The following is a 20,626-nucleotide window of genomic DNA, read 5'->3' as shown; positions in this document are numbered from 1 at the left end:
TGTTTTCATGCAGAGTATGACCAGCATGATGCTTTGCAACAGCGAAACAGGCACAACACAATGTCACATTCTTAAAAGAAGTCAAAAATAAAAACTGAAGAACTGATTCTCACAAAGCCTCCAAAACTTTACACTGTGTATGACGTACTGCAACTCGATGCCTACAGTTGAGATGCTGGAGTTTTCAATAAGGTTTTCATTCATGTTGATTTGTATAAAACTATTAGGTATATTTGTAACTTATATAAATTCTGCTTGTTTTTCCAGATTTGTGTGTTTTTCACTGGTTTAGTTTGGCCTTTATCTTGAGTGTCTTTAATGACTCAGAACTACTCAGTGTTATCAATATCACCCGCACCCGCACCTGGGTAGATAGAAATTAATGAGGTACATATAAATAGACATGAGACTAATATAGTCCTTTCACAATAAAGGAGTTGATACTAAATAAACAGCAAATTCTGAGAGGTTTTTAAAAGTGTGAAAGCCCCTTTTTAACTTTTGATAGCACATAAAATCAATTTACAAGAATACATAGGATGAATCTTTTTCGAAAGTCTGTGTAGAGAGATATGTGCTTCTTTGACAACCTTTTTATTATTTTCTACAGCCCATCCAAGGGTTGTTTAAGGTGATATAATCGGCCCTAGCATCTGCCAGTGGTGTCTGATTTAAGTTCATACAATTCTTCAAAACATCTTTACCTTTACAAAGAATTAACTCTTCCAGTGGCCTTCAGGAGACAAATTTAGCTTTGTTGCTGTTAATACTGCCAATTTTTCCTACCTAAGCAGGTCATGCCTACACCCAGACTTATGCTGCTGATTTATTGGAATGACATATTAGACAGTTCAAAACACAATAAACCAGTGTGCTACAATAGAAACAATGATATACTGCTGAAACCTACTAAATAATCCACTTGTAGACAAGGAGACTAGAGGAAGATAAAGCAGTATAAATATGGATTAATTTCCATTTTAAACATTTATAGCTCATACATTGGATTATAAATCATCTCAACATGAAGAGCTTACTTGAAAAGACTTTTTCTAGTGTGCCAAGGAAATGTTTCATGTTAAGGAAGAGAAACAGATGTTACAGCCTGCGGTACCCCTCCACTTCTGATACCTCAGAGAACAGTTAACCTAACATCCAGGGGGTTTGATTAAGCCCAGAAAATTCTGCCCCCAGTTCGCCAGTTGTTGGTGCTAAGCTGAGATGTGCTGAGCCTCAGCATGTTATCCCTAGGGCCTGGTCCAATTTTCTATTGGCACAGGTTCGGTCCAGAGACCACACTAACAAGCTAAAGCTCAACGGTTGTCAGAAATGGAAGTATCTGGACACTCACTGGAGGCCTGAAAAATGCAGGTTGTTGGTGCAGCCTTAAACTTGGACACAATAATTAATCTTCATATCGATCTAGCTCCCTGGCTTCTATGGAGACCAGCACAGAAAGCATGACTGAACCCACAGTATGTTTCAGCTCTTGGAGAGCAAGGCAGGAAGAACATACTTTTCACTGTTTCCATCCACCCAGTCTCACAAATACACACATACGTTATAATGGACGTCCCTATGACTCAGGAGAAATTTTATTTGTAAGCATCTCAACAGAAACAAGCAAATGTATAGAATAAGCTGCTCAGAAGCACACATTCCGTATAAAGCACAAAAAGGCAATAAGGTAAACCTAAGTAAGCAAGGTCAAGTCAATGAAAGGGACAAGTTTTAGCTAAAAGAAAAAACATTCCTTGTACTTCAGACCATTTTCACCTCAGGGCTTTAGCATCTGAAAAAAGCTCATTTGGGATATACAGGTTTCAACATCAACTATAGCTGTATCACATTGGCTTCTCTGAGATATGAGGAGAGTTTAGATTCTCCTTTGACTCTCCCAGCACCATTTTCTCGTTACCACCAAGCCTCCTCTGACAAACTGCCTACCACTCTCTGAAATATGACCCATAAAGCCCAGTACCACTATAAACACACTGCTCCGGCTGATTTGTGAATCCAATTACCTCCCTGCCTGTAATGGCTGTTCAGCGCTATGATGTTAAGTCAGTTGTTGTCAGCATATGTCCTTAAGGCCAGCAACTAGGACAGATCATCTAAATAACAATCTTAATGTATAGTAGTACAAGAAGGTGGATGGGCTATGAGAAGCCAAAAACAAAAGTTTAGTTTGCTGGCACAAACACTGAAGGACAGGTCAAAGAGCATTTAAGGACATATATAACTTTACTGATTAAGAGGACTTGCTGGCAGAGAGTGCTGAAAAGTAATGCAGGGCAAGGAGCTGAGGGCTTTGATTTTCAGCCACATCTTAGGCACTTTTACGTCACTCATTTGTTTTTGAGGCACTGGAACATAACTCCCTAGCCGGGTTGTTTGTCTTAATCTGTGAACTGTCAGATATAAAAGTGTAGTCCTATGATCTTAGTGTCAGCAGTTTTAAATTAAGCTGGATGGATTATTCAATAAGAAGGATATATCCGCAAAAAGATAATATTGGTTGACTGATTATATCAGTATATAAGATATGCCAGCAAATATAGTAAGCAATAACAAATTCCAAAAAAGAAACTCCATTTCCAATGCATAAAAATACCACCAGTGTTTATCTCTCAGGATTCTTTAAAAAAAAAAGTTTACGATACAAAAATCACCATGATTTGATATATCATTATCAGCTTCAGTCCAAAGAATCCAAAATATCCCATGTTTGGTAACTTGTATTCATCCATCCATCTGCTATAGTGCTTATTCCTGGTTAAGGCTGCCCAGTGGCTGTAGCTAGTCCCAGCCGAGACAGGGCAAGAGGTGGGGTACACCCTGGAGAGACTTCCAGTCTATCACAGTACCATTCACACACAGTACCTAACCAGCATGTTTTTAGACTGTGCGAAATACCTGCAGAAAATCCACACTGTGTCATATGTTCTATAAAGGTCATATTTAAATTAATGAATTAATTTTTAACTTTTGTTTTAAAGACACATTCTGTGGTCTGTATTTGCCACAAAAAGAATGCAAATACAGTATCCTTGTCATAACTGGAAATAGTGACACTTTCGATCACATATAAAGTTTTTCGACCTTCAACTTGCAGGAACAAATCTGGTAAAAGAAAAATCACATGTAATGTCCTGTTTGTGATTTATTTATGTAAATGTGCATGTGATCTATGCTGACAAAAGAAAAACTCACAGTTGTGAACACATGTATTCCATAAGAGATCTCAATGAGAAGTCTCTTGCAGAGAGGCATTTCAGTGCTTATCATCAACCTTTACTTTATGCATGATGAGATTGTTGAAGTTCCCTGATGGGGCATGATTCAGAAACGAAATTACTACAAAGAATGTTTTTGGATTGCAGTCTGGGTTAAATGAAGTTGCCATACTGCTCTGCTTTTGTTGATTTATCATTTATCACATAAAAAAAATCCCCAATCTTGACTTTTAATTTAACTAGAAAAAACTGCAATAAAGATCCTTGTCTTTTGTTCTCCTAACATATTCAGCTTGCATGGCTAAGGCTAAGATCATGGCAGGAGTACAGCAGAAGTAGCAGAATGTTAATGCAAACATGATGTTGGCTTTGTCAAATATGAAAATGCTCAAATCCCAGTCTAATAAGACTGCCATGCTGTACAGTGATTAATGTAAGAGCAATGACTAAAGCATATGAAACATATGAGCCCTGAAGTAGAGTCTAGTTCACACCTAGAAAGCCAAAATAAAGCTAAACTTGTAGCACCATGTACTGCATTTAGTAAAGCAATTTTGTGTGACGTGTTTGAAGTATAATCCATTTCATCACCATCTGCTAACACACTCCTCATGTGAAGCATGCAAACCCAACGAACAACCGAACAGGTGCAGTGGCATTTCACTTGGCTCTAGCCATCATTCTACTGATCGTTTCCTCAGAATGCCTGTTTCATATTATCCCCAGAAAGTTTCCCTGACACTTGCCTGAGGGGTAACAGTGTAATTTGAGCTTTGGCCACAGCTACTAGTCGTGCTTTCCCAAACAAGGGTTAATGGATAGCAAAAATGTTGTGGTATTTTTACAGAAAACAAAACTAATAGTGTACTGGAAATGATCAAGAACACAGTCTAACATGTTAAATAACAATTTTTATGCCAACATGACCACACAAAAACTTGTGGTCAGTTAACTGAGATCCCATGCATGCATTCAGCAGACACTGTGCATTAAACTAAATTGGATACATAGAATTACCAATATAATCAGGGGTAATCCACCAAAGCCAAGATCATATGAACCCCTATGGGGAGAAGAAAGAACTTCATTTCAGAAACATACATATTTTAAAATAATAAAACCACATCACAAAAGTCAAGTTTGTAGTTTTAGAATTAAGATGTCTGCATGGATAGCTTCAATTCAACTTACCATGACTATGCTCTCACATTCAACCAAATGCTGACCTCAACTGACATTCCAACGGTCGAAAATAGACAGAGCTATAATTTAAAGAACTGAACTGAAAACTACACCCCATTCCTTGGTCAAAATGTTACACTGGTGTTTTATCATCCTCCCATAAATGCTGACCTCCCATTCCTCAGAAAAAAGCTACAGAACTAATATTGGCTAGTAAGATGTGCTGAGTGCAGAAAAGCCTTGCATTTATCCAGCAAAGGGGGTCTGACTCAAGCCAGACTCAGTGCAATAAACATGCAACCACAGGGCTTCCTTTGAGCTCACAGACCAAACCTTTAAGAGCAGTTCCAATGACATTTCAGATAGGTTTTTTTTCTGTGGAGCTATGAAAGGTTCTGCACAGTGGGGATCTGTGAGTGCGAGTCTGCTGATGTAAAATGGAAAGGTACACCACAAACAAAATTTGCTACAAAAAAATGTATCTTGCAAATTGATATTTTCTTGGCTGCTTTACCTCTTAACTCTGTAGAAATTAAGCCGTATCATGTCAACAATGTTCAGACTATGAAGTCATTAGTTTTGCAAATATATTCTACCAGTTGACCCATGAAAGCACATTCACTCATTCTTTCACTGACAGGCAAATGCCCCCATAAGATAGACAGCATACAGAGAACCTTTGCCACCCTATTAATAATGCATTCTTGGTTGCATTTTGTCCATCCATTCTGGTACCATTTTGTTTTCATGCTCCTCTGTCCCCCCCTTAAGCCATTACTTCTTCCTAAAGTAAGAGCCACATAAATCTGGGCTCTCAGTCTCTATTACAGTAGAGCAATGGCTGCTTTCCAGACAAGCAATCTCTGCAGACACTCCTGTTCTCTGGTTCAAAGCATTCTCCATTCTCTCTATGGAGAAAATGTTAAACATATCAATGTTTAGAATGACATATTTCAGATGACAGGAGCAACAGCTGCATAGCAATAAAGTCACAGGGCAGCAGCAAAAGTATAATAAATACCTTTTAATTTACTGCTAAAAATTTAGGTTCCTTAAAAATAAATCCACAATATATACAACAGTCTTTAAAAAAAAATAAATAAATAAAAAATAAAAAATAAAAAAAAACAGCTGATACACAATGTAACTCCTACATAAAAGTTAAATTCAGTAGCTCAATTTATCATCGAGTGCTAAGGCAGAAAATTTATTGTAATACATTCTCTGAAGCAGCAGTGGACACAGGTAACTTTTAAAATGTACAATAGTGTCCTACATCCCTCTGGTGATCCATCACACCATGTGTTGTGCTACTTTCAATTGCTTCTCTTGGCGCTGCTGGTACGGAAAAAGATGCCACCATAAAAACAAAAACTTAGGCTTACTTTGTCTAGGGAATACGGCTTTGCCAGGTAGGTGCAATATTTATGTGACCATTTCACAGAGAGAAGTGTCATCTTCAGTGCACTCGAGTGCAACAGGTCAGACGTTGCAGCTAAAAGTCTGTCTGTACATTATAGTGACAACTGTGAATTCCTTTATACTGAAACAAAAGCTTAACACAGAATGTTAATGCAGAACATTTAGTATGTTAGTGTCATACAGATCATGCTAACTTGGGTTTAACAACTGACTGGCACAGTGCCTCCCTCTTTGGTGAGTCAGCAGCTACGTTTTAACAGTACTCTAATGAACTAGTATGAAAAGGCCTGAAATGATTCAGCACAAGTGAATTAATGTTTACAACTGGATGTAAAAGTGGGTGTGTGTAATAAATGGGTGCATATGAACACTAAGTAGGGCACAGAAATGTTTTTCAGCTGACAGGCTGTCTTTGTTACACATGGTAAAAAGTCATCATATAAGATGTATAATACATACAATGTGTGTTTTGGCCTACTCCAACACACATAGGACTTCAGATTGCAGAAAATGTTGAGCCCAACATAGAAGTGTAATGTTTTTACTATATATTTTTTTGCAAGTAGATATGAAAATAAAGACTAAGTCTACATGAACTTCCTAGTGAAAAGTATAATCCAGCGCCTTCAAACTGGTTCTCCTCGGCTGAAAAGGACTGTCAGCAGGGTTTAACACAGCAGCACTACAGCCACAATCCCATATCACACACTGCTCATGTACATCAAATGCAGAATAAGGTTGATGGATACCTTCATCTTTGACGTAGCTCCTTAACTTGCTGTTGCAGAGTCTTTCACACCAATTTCAAGGTTCCCTGCATGGTTGCTTATCATGAAAGTGATTAGAAATGAAGAGCTCTGTCATTGATATGGTTGGAGACCCTGAGTTTGTTGCCTTCAGGCTGCCAAGTTCTCTTTGCTACCAGTACCAGATGGCAGGTTGAACTGCTGCTGCTGCCAACACTACTGATCCTCACAGGGATCTTCTACACAATCTGATATATTTTTCTTCAACTTGAACAGCTTTTAGCTTCACTTTAACATTGCTGTTGCAATTCAAAAGCTGAACAATTAGACCAATTCAAATAGGGTTTCTGGAGGGCACATACAAGAGAGCACTAGATACAGAAATAAATAATCATTATCCTACATTAGACTGCTATGAAGATTCAGGATGAGTGGTGAGGCAATCAAACAATCAAGTTATTACACCAACAGTCTTAAAAGTCAGCCCAACAGATGGTGTGCTGGAGTGTAGCACAACATGAAGGGGAATGACTTGACAAAAGCAGCCAAGCAGCTTGTAAAAAGTGATGTGCAGAAGCATCAGTGTTGTTCCCACTGAGAGAATTGTAAAGTTTCTAATGAATGATTCTTGTTTCGTGATGGAGAGTTAAAAAAAAAGTGTTTCCCAGAGTAATTTCCACAGTGCTGTCCTCAAAAATGGATTATAGAAGTTTTTTTCTATCTTCTTTCACACTGATTTTAACACATCACACCAATGTATGCAAAAGCTTCTGTTATTTTTAAATGTTCTGCTGACAAGAAGCACCTGACCTGCAAAACTTCAGCAATCACTAAAGAGAGATTAGTTGTGTGTTAGATAACACAAATAATCAACTGTCAATCAACAGAGTCCTGATATTTAGAGAAATAATAGTCATAAGACACGGTATAAAACAAGAAACCTATTGCCCAACAGCACAGCCAAACAACAACACTCTGATTCAAGTCTGTACATGACCATTAGTTTACCTTTGATATGTGTAACGCCATAACCTACTGTTAAAAGTGGTGATAAATGGAAACATTCAGGGTTAGACAACGTCATAAGCCAAAAGACATCTCTACAATTAGAGAAACGGATTTCAAATACTCATGGCTCAATGCAGTGGCAGCTACAGATCTGTAGGGAACCTGTGGACATCTTCTTTTGGCAAAGCAGTGACATCTGATCAAAAAAATTCATCCGTTTGGTTCACTTTGACATGAGCAGCTTTGCCTCTACTTGTGGCAAGCTGACTTTCCTTGAAGTTTTAATCTTTATATCAAGTGTTTTGATTTCTGAACAGTAACAAGCAGTAGTCATTTGGTCTATGTATATTTTCCATATTGCCCAGTTTGGGTGCCACAAGGGTCTACTTGGGCACTGGGGATGACAGACTTGGATCCCATTGTATTTTAGCCTTTATAACCTCTCAGTTTAAACTTTACAAATGAGTCAGCAAGTTTAATGTAACTTACAAATGCATAACTTTACTAGAGATGAATCATGTTGTCAACACAATTTATATCCTGCACACTACTTCTGCTTCAGTGTTGCTACATTATACTTGAAAACAATGACTTCCCCAAAGAGGGGATGATATGAAGCCTCTCATGTCTCTTTTGCATAAGCCACATCGATGATGCTGATATGAGCAGGACTTTCCTGAGTAGCATGTTCACACCAGCCTTACAAATGAGTTTTTTTTATTTTAAGTTTATGTGTAATACTTGCCTCGTGAGCAAGCTAAAGAGCTTCCTACCTTGGGCAGGAAAGACTTTGTCACAAACATGGGTTAAAGTGAAGCAAATAGCTTTTTTTTTTCCATTTAAAGTGAAGTGCCTGTGATCATCATCAAAAACAATAACTGATTGGCAGACAATTTTTTTCCTGGATAACTTCAACTTAAATCAAATAATCACAGCTGGTGAGTAGGCATGTATAATTTTCAGTCTTTATTGATGATGCTCAGTTCCAAATTAATAGTCTGTGCAGTGATTACAATGTTCTTTTTTTCCCAGCAGATGTGAATAAAAAGATCCTGCTTGAAATACTGCATTACTCTCGATAAAAACTAATGACCAAGGTTTGGATTTTATTATTTGGGCTTTTACATCAAGCTGCGCTCTTTCTCAGGGTAGGACCACTGTAAACTACTGACTCTCATACAATTTCACCTCATGTCAAATAATGCAATTTGCCCTTCACACATATGTCATCTCTGTTAAATATTGCATGGTGTATACATTTGTGGCTTAGTTTAGTTAATATTTGTTTATTCATTGAGTTGCATGAATAGTTATTTGAACTTAGAAAACTAATATCCAAAGTATAAACATCACTGAATCTAATACCAGCTTCAGTCATCGATTAGCATTGTTTTAATTATGAAAAGAAACAACCCAGACATCCTTTCTTGTATGAAATATACACAGCAAGTTTCGATCGTGAATAAAGAGCATTAAGAGAACTTTAGCTGCCAGACATGAGTGTCTGGTATTAATTTGTTTCTATAAAAACTTAATTTCATGGTTAGAGTTCATTCGTTCAATAGAGAATCACAAGTCAAAGCACAACACATTAGAACAACTCATGTTTATAAGGTATGGAAAAGTCTCCAAATCAAACCTAGATATCTTAAGTAAACCATCTTGAAAATATGTAACTTATTTAATGTAAATGAAAATATATTAATTAATTTAAAAAAATACATATGAATTATGATTTCCAGTTAAGAGTTTAAGGATTTGAAGTTCTAGACCAAAATCTAACTTTCCTCCTTGAGACTACATTTGAAATCTGCAAAAAAGAGAGCCAGTTTCTAGTGATAATAGATTCCTCCACTGTCAATCCCCAGGATCTGTCTCTAAAATGCATCTCAACTTACAGGGACTCTTGGTAAGGTTGCTGGTTTCACAAAAACATTGGCAAGCCATCAGTGACTCATATTTTCACTATTATTTGTTGAATTTTTTTTTCTTTTGTCTTTGTCACTTTTGTTTTTTTTTTTTCCTTCCTCGACAGCCACTGGTATGAGAATCCCACTTAGTAACCACAAATTGTCAAGCAGCAACCAATTAAAATTTGAGAGTTTCCAAAGCTGCCAAATCTCCTGGTATTGTACAGTAGTCTGCTCTATATTCAGTCTTAATTTGCTCTGCAACAGTCATCCTATGCCAAAGAGAGATGAAATATTTAAGCTCCTTCGCAAGCACTCCACGTAAACCTTTAAATCTCTACTCTCTGACAGATCTAAGGGTCCCCCCTCCCTTGCACCATTAAAAGACATCTGAAGATGCTCTCCCGATTGATCAGAGAGGACTAGCGCAGTGTGGAGGTAAATGGCTGTCACAAGGTTTGATGGACCTTTTCTCTCCCAGTGGTCATAGGGAGGCACTCAACCCCCATTCACTCAATTTGATTCAAAGCATGTTTGAGCCTCTGGAAGAGAGAAGGAAACAGAGAACAAGGAAACTGATCGGCCTGGACAAGATAAACAAAAGCAAAAACCTTCCAATCAGTGGAGGACATAAAACACATTTTCATCTCCTGGAGAAAGGAACTAGTTTTTGTTTTTTTTTCCAAGTCATACTATCAATTTTGTCCAGTTTATCCTAACTAGTTTTATCTGACTACATGCTATATTTTAAATAATGAATTAGACAATGTCAAATTATTTGAATCACTGCACTGAAAACCATTTAGCTCAACAACAGCCTCATTACAGATGTAATTAAAACTTGTTTTACTACTAAAAGGTCTGTTTCCACATGCCAAAATGTATATAATGAATATAGTGTAAATGGACAGGAAAAGGATGTGCAGCTTAGTTGTTTTAGTCAACATATTCATTGCAATGACAAATGGCAAACTAATGCCACCCGACTAATCTTTGACAAGTCGTTCCTTTTATCAGCTAAACGGGAAGCGACAATTAGGTTATGAACACACAGACAAGAAGAAGCTGTGGGACATCTGAGGTCAATTGATCATGGGTGTAAAGAGAGGAAGCTGGTGAACACAGTGCCAGAATAAAGCAGAGTGAGCAGGTTAATGTGACGCGTCAAACAGCGTCCTCCCTTAATTAGATCCTGGGAGCCCAGGGAAAACGTCCCATTTAAAAACCGAGCTACTTAGGCGCTGTGGAGACTCGGGAATAAACGGCACGGAGAGCTTACTAGTTGGACGTCGCAGCAAAGCAACCGAACAACTTATATCCATAAAGCAAACAACTCACAAGCCCCTGAAATGACAGGCCTATTTACTACAATATGACTCACCAGACTCGATATTCCTGCTCAAATGTAACAGAAACCGGATTGAATAGAATATGAAAAATGTGCATTTAAATAGCGGTGATCCGGCATCAACGTGGTTTAAATCTATCTATGAAAACTTCATCCATAAACAGCTGCAGTAGGCGTGTGTCAGTCAAGATAATAGCATCTCCTCGTGTCTATTGTACTGATAAGCAAGCGTAATGGAAGTCATTGTTGATTATTTATCACCACAAAGCACATCATTACGCATAATATGCCGAGGCTCGATAAAACAGCCCCACCGCACCAGAGACAGGCAGCCCCGCTCTTCTTAATGCGGTCTCAACAGCTGGTCTACGCCCGACATCCACGGACCAAACACAGCAAGAAAATCTCTTCTCTTGTTGTAACTTCTGTTAAACAGCGGAGAGATGTGCGGCCAAATGTGACAAAACGCGCCGGAACTCATTCATTACCTGACGTTCATGGTACAGAGCAGCCTGCAGCTACACAAGTACAGATAGTCGCTGTGTGTGGACAAAAAAAAAAATAACACATCTCCGCGGTCAGTGTAACCGAGAGGAGAGGACGAACAAAAACTTGAAACATGTACCTGTGTACTGCAAGAGAAACATTGTCCACAGAAGACGAGGTGCGTTTGCTGTTGGTCCTCTGCTGTAGGACGAAGTGTACGAAGTAAAATCCTTGAAAGGAGACCGGGATTGTCCCTCAGTCAGTCCGCTCCGCTCGGCAGACTGGGCTGCAGCCAGTCGAAGCGGGACCTTTTAGCTACGGAAAGCGAGCCCGCCCTCACGACGTGTAGTTCGCCTCAGTCACACGCAGCGTGCGGGCGAAGTGTTCAGGCTGTGTCGGTGAAACGCCACAGACACCACGCTGCGCTCCTTGGTCTTCCTCAGCGTGCCGTGAAAGCGAGCTCAAGCACCGGGGACTGTCAAGAGAGGACGTGGTTTTCACGGAGAACTACAGCCGAGCTGCCCCTACGGAAAAATCACTGCGAGCGAAGAGCAGGACTCAAAGCCTCCCCGGAGCTCAGTGCCACATAATCCTGATTCTGGTCGAAAGAAACACTAGGTCAAGTTTGCAAAGGAAAAAAAAAGTAAATTCTGAGGTGCAGCCAAAGGAGCCAAAAAAGAAAAGCCAGTTCATTTGTCCTAAACTTTTGACAGCATTGCTTCAGAAGGTGTCATTCTGTGGCTTGCCAGTTGGAGGAGGAGAAGCATAGATTATCAATTCAATACCACTGCTTACTGCTTGCGGACTGTTGAGAAAGGCATTCCTGTTATCCTTGAGGTTCAACATAAACTCTTTGTTCTAAAATAAATACACTAAGAGAGTACTTACTCAAGCTGTTGAAAACAATTAAGGCATTTATTAAAAATAAGAGGGATTTAGCTTTTTCATTTGCAGCTGTAGCCTGTTTATGTGAATCAATAAAGACCTTATGCTAAATGAGCAGGGTTTGTCAGCCTATTTGTTAACAGTATCTGCAATCACCTGGATTGTGACAATGGCGTACAGTGTTTCCCATGTGGTAGATGTTTCTTAACACTTATTCTATTTAGAATATTTGTGAAATCTTGTGCTCACGCTGTCAATAACAAATATGCTAAAAAAAAAAAAGACTCAGGTTTCTGAACGTGTGAGCACTGTCTTGGTTTGATCAACACACAGCCAAGAGATTAATTACAAAAGGAAAACAGACGAGCAAACACTGTTTTTCTTCCATAATTAGACATAAGCTGTGTGCAGAGACATGAAAGAATGTGCATGAGAATACTGTCTATCTCTGCAGTGGTCAGCTGAGTCATTCATCCTCGAGCTCACAAAGCCCCTTGCAGTCAGGGTTTGAAAGAGCCAGACCTCACCTGTTTTAAATATTAACACTTAATGTAACTTATAGCGCTAGTAGTTTGTCAAATAACATTTACTACTCATTTAAGCAGCGTGCTCATTGTTGGATCATTTCACTTGGATTTTTCCATGAAAAAAAAAAAAAAAAACCCTTTACTTGCCTAATTGTTCCTCATACTAGGACCATGAATAGGGCAACATGCAGAGTGGCCAGTTTATTAAGTCTACCTGGCTGCAACTAATCCAACAGCCCTGATATGAATTCTGCATTTGTGAGTCAAATGTTCAGGTTTAAGCCGATGTCAAAAACTGACACGTTTCCAATATTTACACCCATTTATAAAATTGGGGGGGACAAAATATTAGAAACAGCTCTGACTGTAACACAGTGCAATTCAGCAGCACCATAACAGCAGAGTTGTGCATGTTCAGATTTCCTATGATTTTGAGCACACCTAGGACTTATCCACTGAGCAAACTAAGCCTCATGAGAACCATGTGATTCAGTCTTGAGGTGAGATTAGCTATGATCATATCCAAATCTACTGCAAATCTGATCTTATTTCCAGAAAAATAAACAGCTCATGGTGAAAATTCTCCAGTCGGTTGCTATTGAATCATTGCAGAACAAGAGGGTATAATGAGATGTCATAATTGCAGGAGCGTTAGTAAAACCTCAAATGGTAGAATAATGTGTTGTGTTTGTTTCATGTGTTATTTTGAAGAATCTTATAATAATTTCATCGATGCACAGAGATTGTGTATTTTGGCCGGCTCATTTTACACTATAACTTTCATAAAGATAGGATTTATTGCAGGACTGTTGCATGAGACTGTCTGGTTTAGCTAGGTGTACCTTTCACTGGAATCTGAGTGTATTTGATTTCTGAGATGTATTCAAATCTGCATGTGCACACAAACAGGCATAAATATACAAAGAATAATTGAGGTTGGGTAGTTCAGGTCAAAGAGTCTGGGGTATGTTCAGAAAATATCTGCCAGGTAGGAGTAGCAGGAGTAGCATTCCCCATTTCCAAAATACAAAACTGCTTTCAATTTCCAGTCCACTGTGAAACCAGAACACTGTTCCACAAACAAGATGATGGACTGAATCAAAGTACAGTTATGACAATGACTTACTACCCTGTCTCTTTTATCTGTTGTCAACAAATGTCATCAGTGACTGAACAATTTTGACTGATTCACAGAAATAAACTGGATTTCTTCTTCGGCAAACAAGTGTCTGCATAGTATGCATTGTTATTTCCTAGAATTCAAAAGAGCATGTTTACAGTCAACCATTGGTGGAGGAAGATCAGGATGTACAATAAACATAATAATCACTCACATAAAGTATAAAAAATAGACTTAGAAACAAAGTCGATTTCAAATATGGGCAGCCGTAGCAATAACCAAAAATTTATTATTTGGGCTATGTCATAATGAGTACAGTTGGAAAGACTTCAGAAACATCATACAATAATATGGGGAACTGTTTTCCTCCAACGTTTGGACTGGAGCCTAGCCTTGGAAAAATATTATGGACAAGGCTTTATTCACTGCTTCACGTTATGTGAAGTAGATCATTTAAAAAACATACAGCATATACACACGCACACACGCATACTGGTTCAATTTAAGAGACATTAAGCTGAGCATCAGCAAACAAAAACCCTGTTATCAGGCAGGAGTTACTTATTCATCATCTGCATTTAGGGCTATAAACACATACAAAGCAAGCATGATAGCTGGGTTTTTTGCTGTCCGCATTTTCACCAGAAAAGACTTGTCATAAATAAACCAAATGTTTTCCAGGCAGAATTCAATTACCCCTGTCAGCCAGTAGTAATGAGTAACAGCCAGTGCATGCTCTCATTCAATTTCAGTGTCCCTAGGGAATGATGTTTGTCTGATGTCTTGATTTTTTTTAAACAATGATGTTCTTTCTGTGGCCTGCTTAGTGTAGCAAAACAGTCAAATCAAACACTAATTTGACTTTCTCTGCAGATGAAAGCAGCCTTGGTTTGCCTTCATGGTCTTAGACAATAATTACAGTGTTTGGTTACATTAGAACCCTTCTTAGTCAAATAAACTGCCTGACTTAAAGTTGAGATGTAATGAGTAGTTCTGGCTGAAAGACTTCACCTTTTCATAAAAAAAAAGCACATAATACTTCACTATGGCCACATATTTCGTAAGTCATGAGTCCAAGTCCGCCTCATCTTCAGTTTAGATATTAAAGCACACATATGTAGAATGGTTGACCCAGTTAGATATAATCTTCTGATCATTACATTGTTTAGTTGGAGCGAAATCTCTCATAAAATGAATAATTCAAATTATTTACAAGTAAATTCAATTACTGCATATTAAATTGAAGTTGGGCCTCAAAGACAATTATTGTAGCAAAAATTTTAACCATGGTTCTGAGAGGCATAGTCTTTTTCTTAACTAGCATTTGTTTTACTCAACATTTCCCTTTGCACTAAACATTTACGACTATTTGTCCTGAGAGACGTTGGCAATGTTTACCTGCCATGATCATTTCACTTGTCAAATCACAGAGTCCTGTTTTCACTTGGTAAGAATGCACCATACTGTATCAATATGCCCTTTCCAGTCAAACAGCACTGTTCAAGTAGCTGTTTCACGAAGCTTCAGGGAGGGACAGAAGATATTTAAAATGGTTCTACTCAGCTGAAATCTTATAAGTTTGAAGTGACAGCTGTGGTATTTGGTCTCATCCATTTTGAAAACAATGAATGGTGTGCTTGTAGCTCACGCTCTAGCGAAAATGCCATCAACTCCAGTGCCCTCTATGGAGGAAGACAACAGGCATGGAAATGTGTCCTCAGGATGGGCGATGTTTTTGAGGTTGTTTCAAGTTATCTTTGACCTCTGTCTTCTTTAATCCTCTCCTTACTAATTACCTATCCACTCTTCCCCTCCTCACCTCATAACCCACCCACTGACTGATTGTTGTGATCAGCTGAACAGTAAAGGTTGAGGTGACTCCCAAACATAAGTCACACCTCATTAAGTGAGCTTCACAGTGCCCCAGTTCACATACTGGTGTATTACTGCTTGGACAATTGTAATAGGTTTTGGGGGTGTGATGAGGCACCATAAAACTAACTTCTACAGTCATGTTTGCTATAGTCTGTGTGAGGAGGGAGTTACTGTAGCTGCCTTGTTGATGGCAACATCTGCTCTGGAAACTGGATTGTTAATCCAAATGGAGGCCCAGACTATCTCTAGGGAAGTTTCCTTCAGCATGACTATTGATGGAAATGGGTCTCAAACAGAGTGCAAAACAACTGTTAACCCCTCTGACTGCTGAAATGTTGTTAACAGCACTCGCTGCCCCCACCATCATTCACAGCCAGAGAATCACTTGACTCAAACACCATTCATGCAATGCCACCAATATAGCCACAAGACGAGGTGAGGACAAATTGTTTGTTCTACAACATTACCACACTGCATTTAAATGCTGCAAGTCCTCTCATACAGGCAACAGCAGTTTAGGAGAGTAAGTGGGCACTGTGGTGCACTTTGGCAGCAGTGTTGTGCAGCAAGCTGGTTGTTATTCCTGGCACCAAATGTACCATCAGCCCAACACGGGCATCAAACTTGACTGCCCCCAAGTAACAGGCAGGAAATGTCTTGTTGCCAAATCTCTAGCACCCATCAAGAGGTCAACAAAAACAGGCACAAAGGATGTGGCATATAGAAATATCTCTTTGCAGAAATATCTATCCATTTATCTGCTAAATTACATGCTGATGCTGACCAATATATACCTGCAGACTTTAGGAAGTATGAAATTGGTACACAACACATTTTACTGAACAAGCAATAGTTTTATTTTCTCACCAAATATCAGTCATAGCTTTTGTCATCTATTTTCTGGCAACTGTGTTAAATATGTAGTTATTTTGAATATCAAACAGTTAGTGCAGTAAGTGCAGGTCAAAGAAGATGACAAAATAATAATTGGGGTATAGCCTATTATGTCCAAAACATTAAAAATCCTTGAACGTGAGAAACTGACAAGTCTCCTTCAACATATTGCTTTTATAGTTCAAAGGCTAACTGTATTAATTGTACCATAAGTGCATAAGTGGTAAGGAACAAATTGTCTAAATATTCACATAGTAGGACAATTTATCAAGAAGTTGTGCTCAGTGGCCAATTCAGTGGTGCACAACTAAAGAAAAAGTATAAGACAACTAACTGCACAATCATTTTTTCAATTTAAATCAACAGCATAATACTATGGAAATTTATTCAGTAGCTGAAACAACTTGTATTTAGTTTACATTTAGTTTCTTTTGTTTACCCCCAAAGATAAAATGGAAACATGTACCAGTCAAACTTGGTTTTAATCATATTATATTGTTTACTAGAAATGTCACTATATCAAAACTTGAACCCAGTATGCATGTATTTTTGAATGCATTGTTATACCCTTTCCTTTTGCAGACAGTCATGCAGTGGCGGTTGGTGTGGTCAGAATTTGATTAGTTCAACTAATTCTGTGCACACTGTGAAAACCGGATCACTTTTTGTTCATAGAAACCTGACAAAATTAAGTTCCATGGGCCTAAAGTCAGTGTTTAATTCATAAATAATAGACAAAAACTTGACATCTTCATATTCTCACAAACTAACTAAAAACACCTTTCAACTACCCAGTGCCCCTGAACAGAGTAAGAAGAGACTGCTAGATAATTAAATGCATTAAACAAAAACTGTAGGAACGTCTGCAGTTTACAAGGGTGAAGGAGAGCAGATGCAACAGAAAGAGCAGCCCAGACAACCAGGAGTAGGAGGAGGAGAAAGGCCAAGCACCAGACAGAGCATTCATTATCACCTGACTGACCTGCATATTGCGTTTTGTGAGCGTAATGGGAAAGGACACACTCATCGGCCAAAGCCAGGCAAGAAAGGCGCTTTTCATTCCCTCTCTTTCCTTGCTCTTAAGTAATCTGTCAGTTTCTTACTCAGTTCAATTTCTATACTTGGACAATGTACAGTACAATCCCATTGTTTTCAAAAATACAATAACAGCTCACTGAGACATTGCAATGTCATGCCTAATTGTAATGTATACCAAATAGCATTGCATTTCCCTGAAGATGAGCATGTAACAACTAATTGTCCAGTAAATGTGTACTAGCAGTAAAAAGGCTGAATTCTAAGGCAGAGTGATAGCTGATGTAGAGATATGATAGCAAGATGAAGAGTCTACAGCTACACTAGCAGCTTTGTGAGGCTATGCATAGTGGTGCATTGAGCTAAATGCTAATATGTTCACAATGACAATGCTAGCATATTAATATTGAACAGCTATAATATTTATTAAATATATAATATATAAACCAAATGTCAATCTCTCGATGGCACTATAGAGAAAATAAAAGGAAGTATGATGCATTATTTAGTGAAATCTTATCACCAACCTTTCAAAAATTCCTGAAATATTGAAGTGGTGGACCAACTGACCATCTGAGCAACCAACATTAGAAAAATAAGCAGCATGGCTAAAAACCATAATAATGTTATTTTACTTAAAATAAGAATATAAACGTTCAGAGAGGTCAAGCAGCTCAAACATTTCTGCAGTACTGCATAATGAAAGCTAACACTACTATCAAGTCAATGAATAAATTCATGGCCATGTTTGTGACTTACCTTCTTGATCCATAATTTGCATCTAATAATTACATCTGAGCAATTAAAGAACCCTGTCATTGCTGAATTTTGATATTGGTTAAGATAAACTAAAACTTCCTACTCTGGGTTCTGGTCTCAGACAAATGTTTCTATTGCCAACAATTTGTAATGCTGCATGGTACAAAAAATGTCTCTTAAGATGAGTACAGTTTTATCTTAGTTCGTGCAAGCTTAAGTCTAGCATCTTTTAATAATAAAAATGAGATACTGTTTCATACTGCTAGTGGCCTCAGTATTTAATGGCTTAACAAGACTAAGGTATGTAGTTTAAAGGTAGAATAGAAGAGTAGAATCCAGGGCCAATAACAATTGGCGATTTTTGAGACAGTGTGTGTCACTACTCTCCTTTTCTGAGTGAAGTTGAATGAGATTAACATTTTGACAGCCTTGACACCAATTACTGAAAGAAAGTGGCAGATTTTGATGTCTGCAAATAAAGAAACTAAAGTAAACATGAAAACATGATTAAAAGAGCATAATTCAAATAGGAGTGAAAAGGGTGTAGGGGTTAAGGCAACCTTTTCAAAATAAGTTGCAAAAAAACTTTTAGAAGGTAACTGATTATACTATTTGAATGTGAAGCAAAGATGTGACCAGTAGATCCTCTTTGTGATGTGAAACCTCAGCATTTATTAGCATAAGAGCTTCTTCAGCTCAGAAATAACACACTTTGGAAACACCAACATATACATTAGTACATACACATCCAGGCATCTTACCTGTGACTCGACTTGATCGGTAGTCTTTATACATCCTAAAGATGCAGTGTTGCTATGTGTGATCTCAGCTTCTCTGATCTTGCTGCAAATCTGTTTTGGAAAATAAAATCAAGGATAAAAAAAGTCTCATCAGTTGTTTGTTCTGTTCAGAGTAATGTCACAGGAGAGTCACCTACAACATTACTTTGCAACTTGACTTTTTCATTTTGTAGTCATTCAGGGTTGCTGAATGAGAGAAGGGGTTAAGAAGGGGCCAAAATAAAATGGCTTTGTCTTGAATAGAAAGAGAATATGAACAAGAGCAGAATGTAATTCATCTGCTTCTCCACAAGGCACGACCTCCCTGCTTTGTGCAGCAGAAGCTCATCTGAGCCAGTGACGGCTCTGAGGCGCGGAAGGGTCCCATTGACTGCAATATTAACACTCAAAACTGGGGGGATCAGCATAGAGGAAATACAAAAAGCTGCCAGAAGGATGCACAGAGAATTCTGTAATACATTTCATTCCACCAAGAGGGGCCCTGAGGGTGCCATGATGACCAGAGTAATTGGCTTTCTCCAGCTATGATAATCTGCATCAGTCATGGCATGCCAACACACTCTCAGGCCAGTGAGAAGGTCACGGCGGTCCCCCAGCCTTCGTCCAGTCTACTGGCAGCAGTATCTCAATTCTTGAATGCAGGATATTTGTTCTGCATTCTCAGGATTTTATCTTTAGTTTAAGGACTTCACTAGTTACACATTTTTTTCAACTTTTTCAGTATCAATACTTAGGCTTGCAAATTCATTTTATTTTTTTATTATGGGTCTCACTAATAAATAACAACATTAAAAATCGCCCACACAAGTTACATAAAACATAAAGTGACTGGAATAATTAATTAATTTGTCAACCAAAAAAATAACGTAGATGATGGTTTTAGTCACTTATCCCCAAAAAATGCCAAAATTGTCTGGTTTGACAATTTCGTATGTGAATATGTGTTTTATGTACATTTGAACATACTATTTTGGGTTGGGGAAATGGTGGAACTTTTCACCATTCTCTAAAAATATATCATATAAATAAATCAATAATGAAAATAATTGTTAGTTGTAAGACAACACAATACAGTAGCACTAAAAACACAAATACTGTATATGTCACAAAGCAGAACTTATTGATTGTATGGACTCAAATGCATCACTTCTGATATTCTCTACTTTATATCAGACACTGATCAGACTCTTATTACCATGTGTACCATTATGTACCATGTAGGTGCATTTTTGGTGACACATACTCTATACAACCAGCCCAAGATCTTTGCCCACAAAATAGTGACTTCATTGCATTTTGCAAGCTACTGTGCATGTACCTCCCAGCATGCATGTAACTCTGTAAGTCTGTACAGTAGAATTTACAGCACACACTAAGTTCTCAACAGCCAGAC

General features: G+C 38.2%; 1 protein-coding gene across 7 annotated transcripts in view; it reads right to left on the bottom strand.

Moving 5' to 3' along the window:
- enox2 (ecto-NOX disulfide-thiol exchanger 2) overlaps positions 1-20,626 on the bottom strand; it is a 151,972-nt gene that overhangs the window by 98,925 nt on the left and 32,421 nt on the right. For 6 of the 7 annotated variants that reach the window (XM_026330134.1, XM_026330135.1, XM_026330136.1 and 3 more), the window contains one exon: positions 19,195-19,284. In XM_026330134.1, the coding sequence (XP_026185919.1) occupies positions 19,195-19,228 (34 nt within the window). In that variant the 5' untranslated portion in view covers positions 19,229-19,284. Of the gene's footprint in view, positions 1-11,477; positions 11,968-19,194; positions 19,285-20,626 lie in introns of those variants that run through there. The other variant, XM_026330138.2, reaches the window with a different exon arrangement.

This window comes from Mastacembelus armatus, chromosome 10 (genome assembly GCF_900324485.2).
Source record: "Mastacembelus armatus chromosome 10, fMasArm1.2, whole genome shotgun sequence".
Lineage (NCBI taxonomy): Eukaryota > Metazoa > Chordata > Actinopteri > Synbranchiformes > Mastacembelidae > Mastacembelus > Mastacembelus armatus.
The sequence above is the reverse complement of the archived record's forward strand: the minus strand, read 5'-3'. Positions and strand labels throughout refer to the sequence as shown.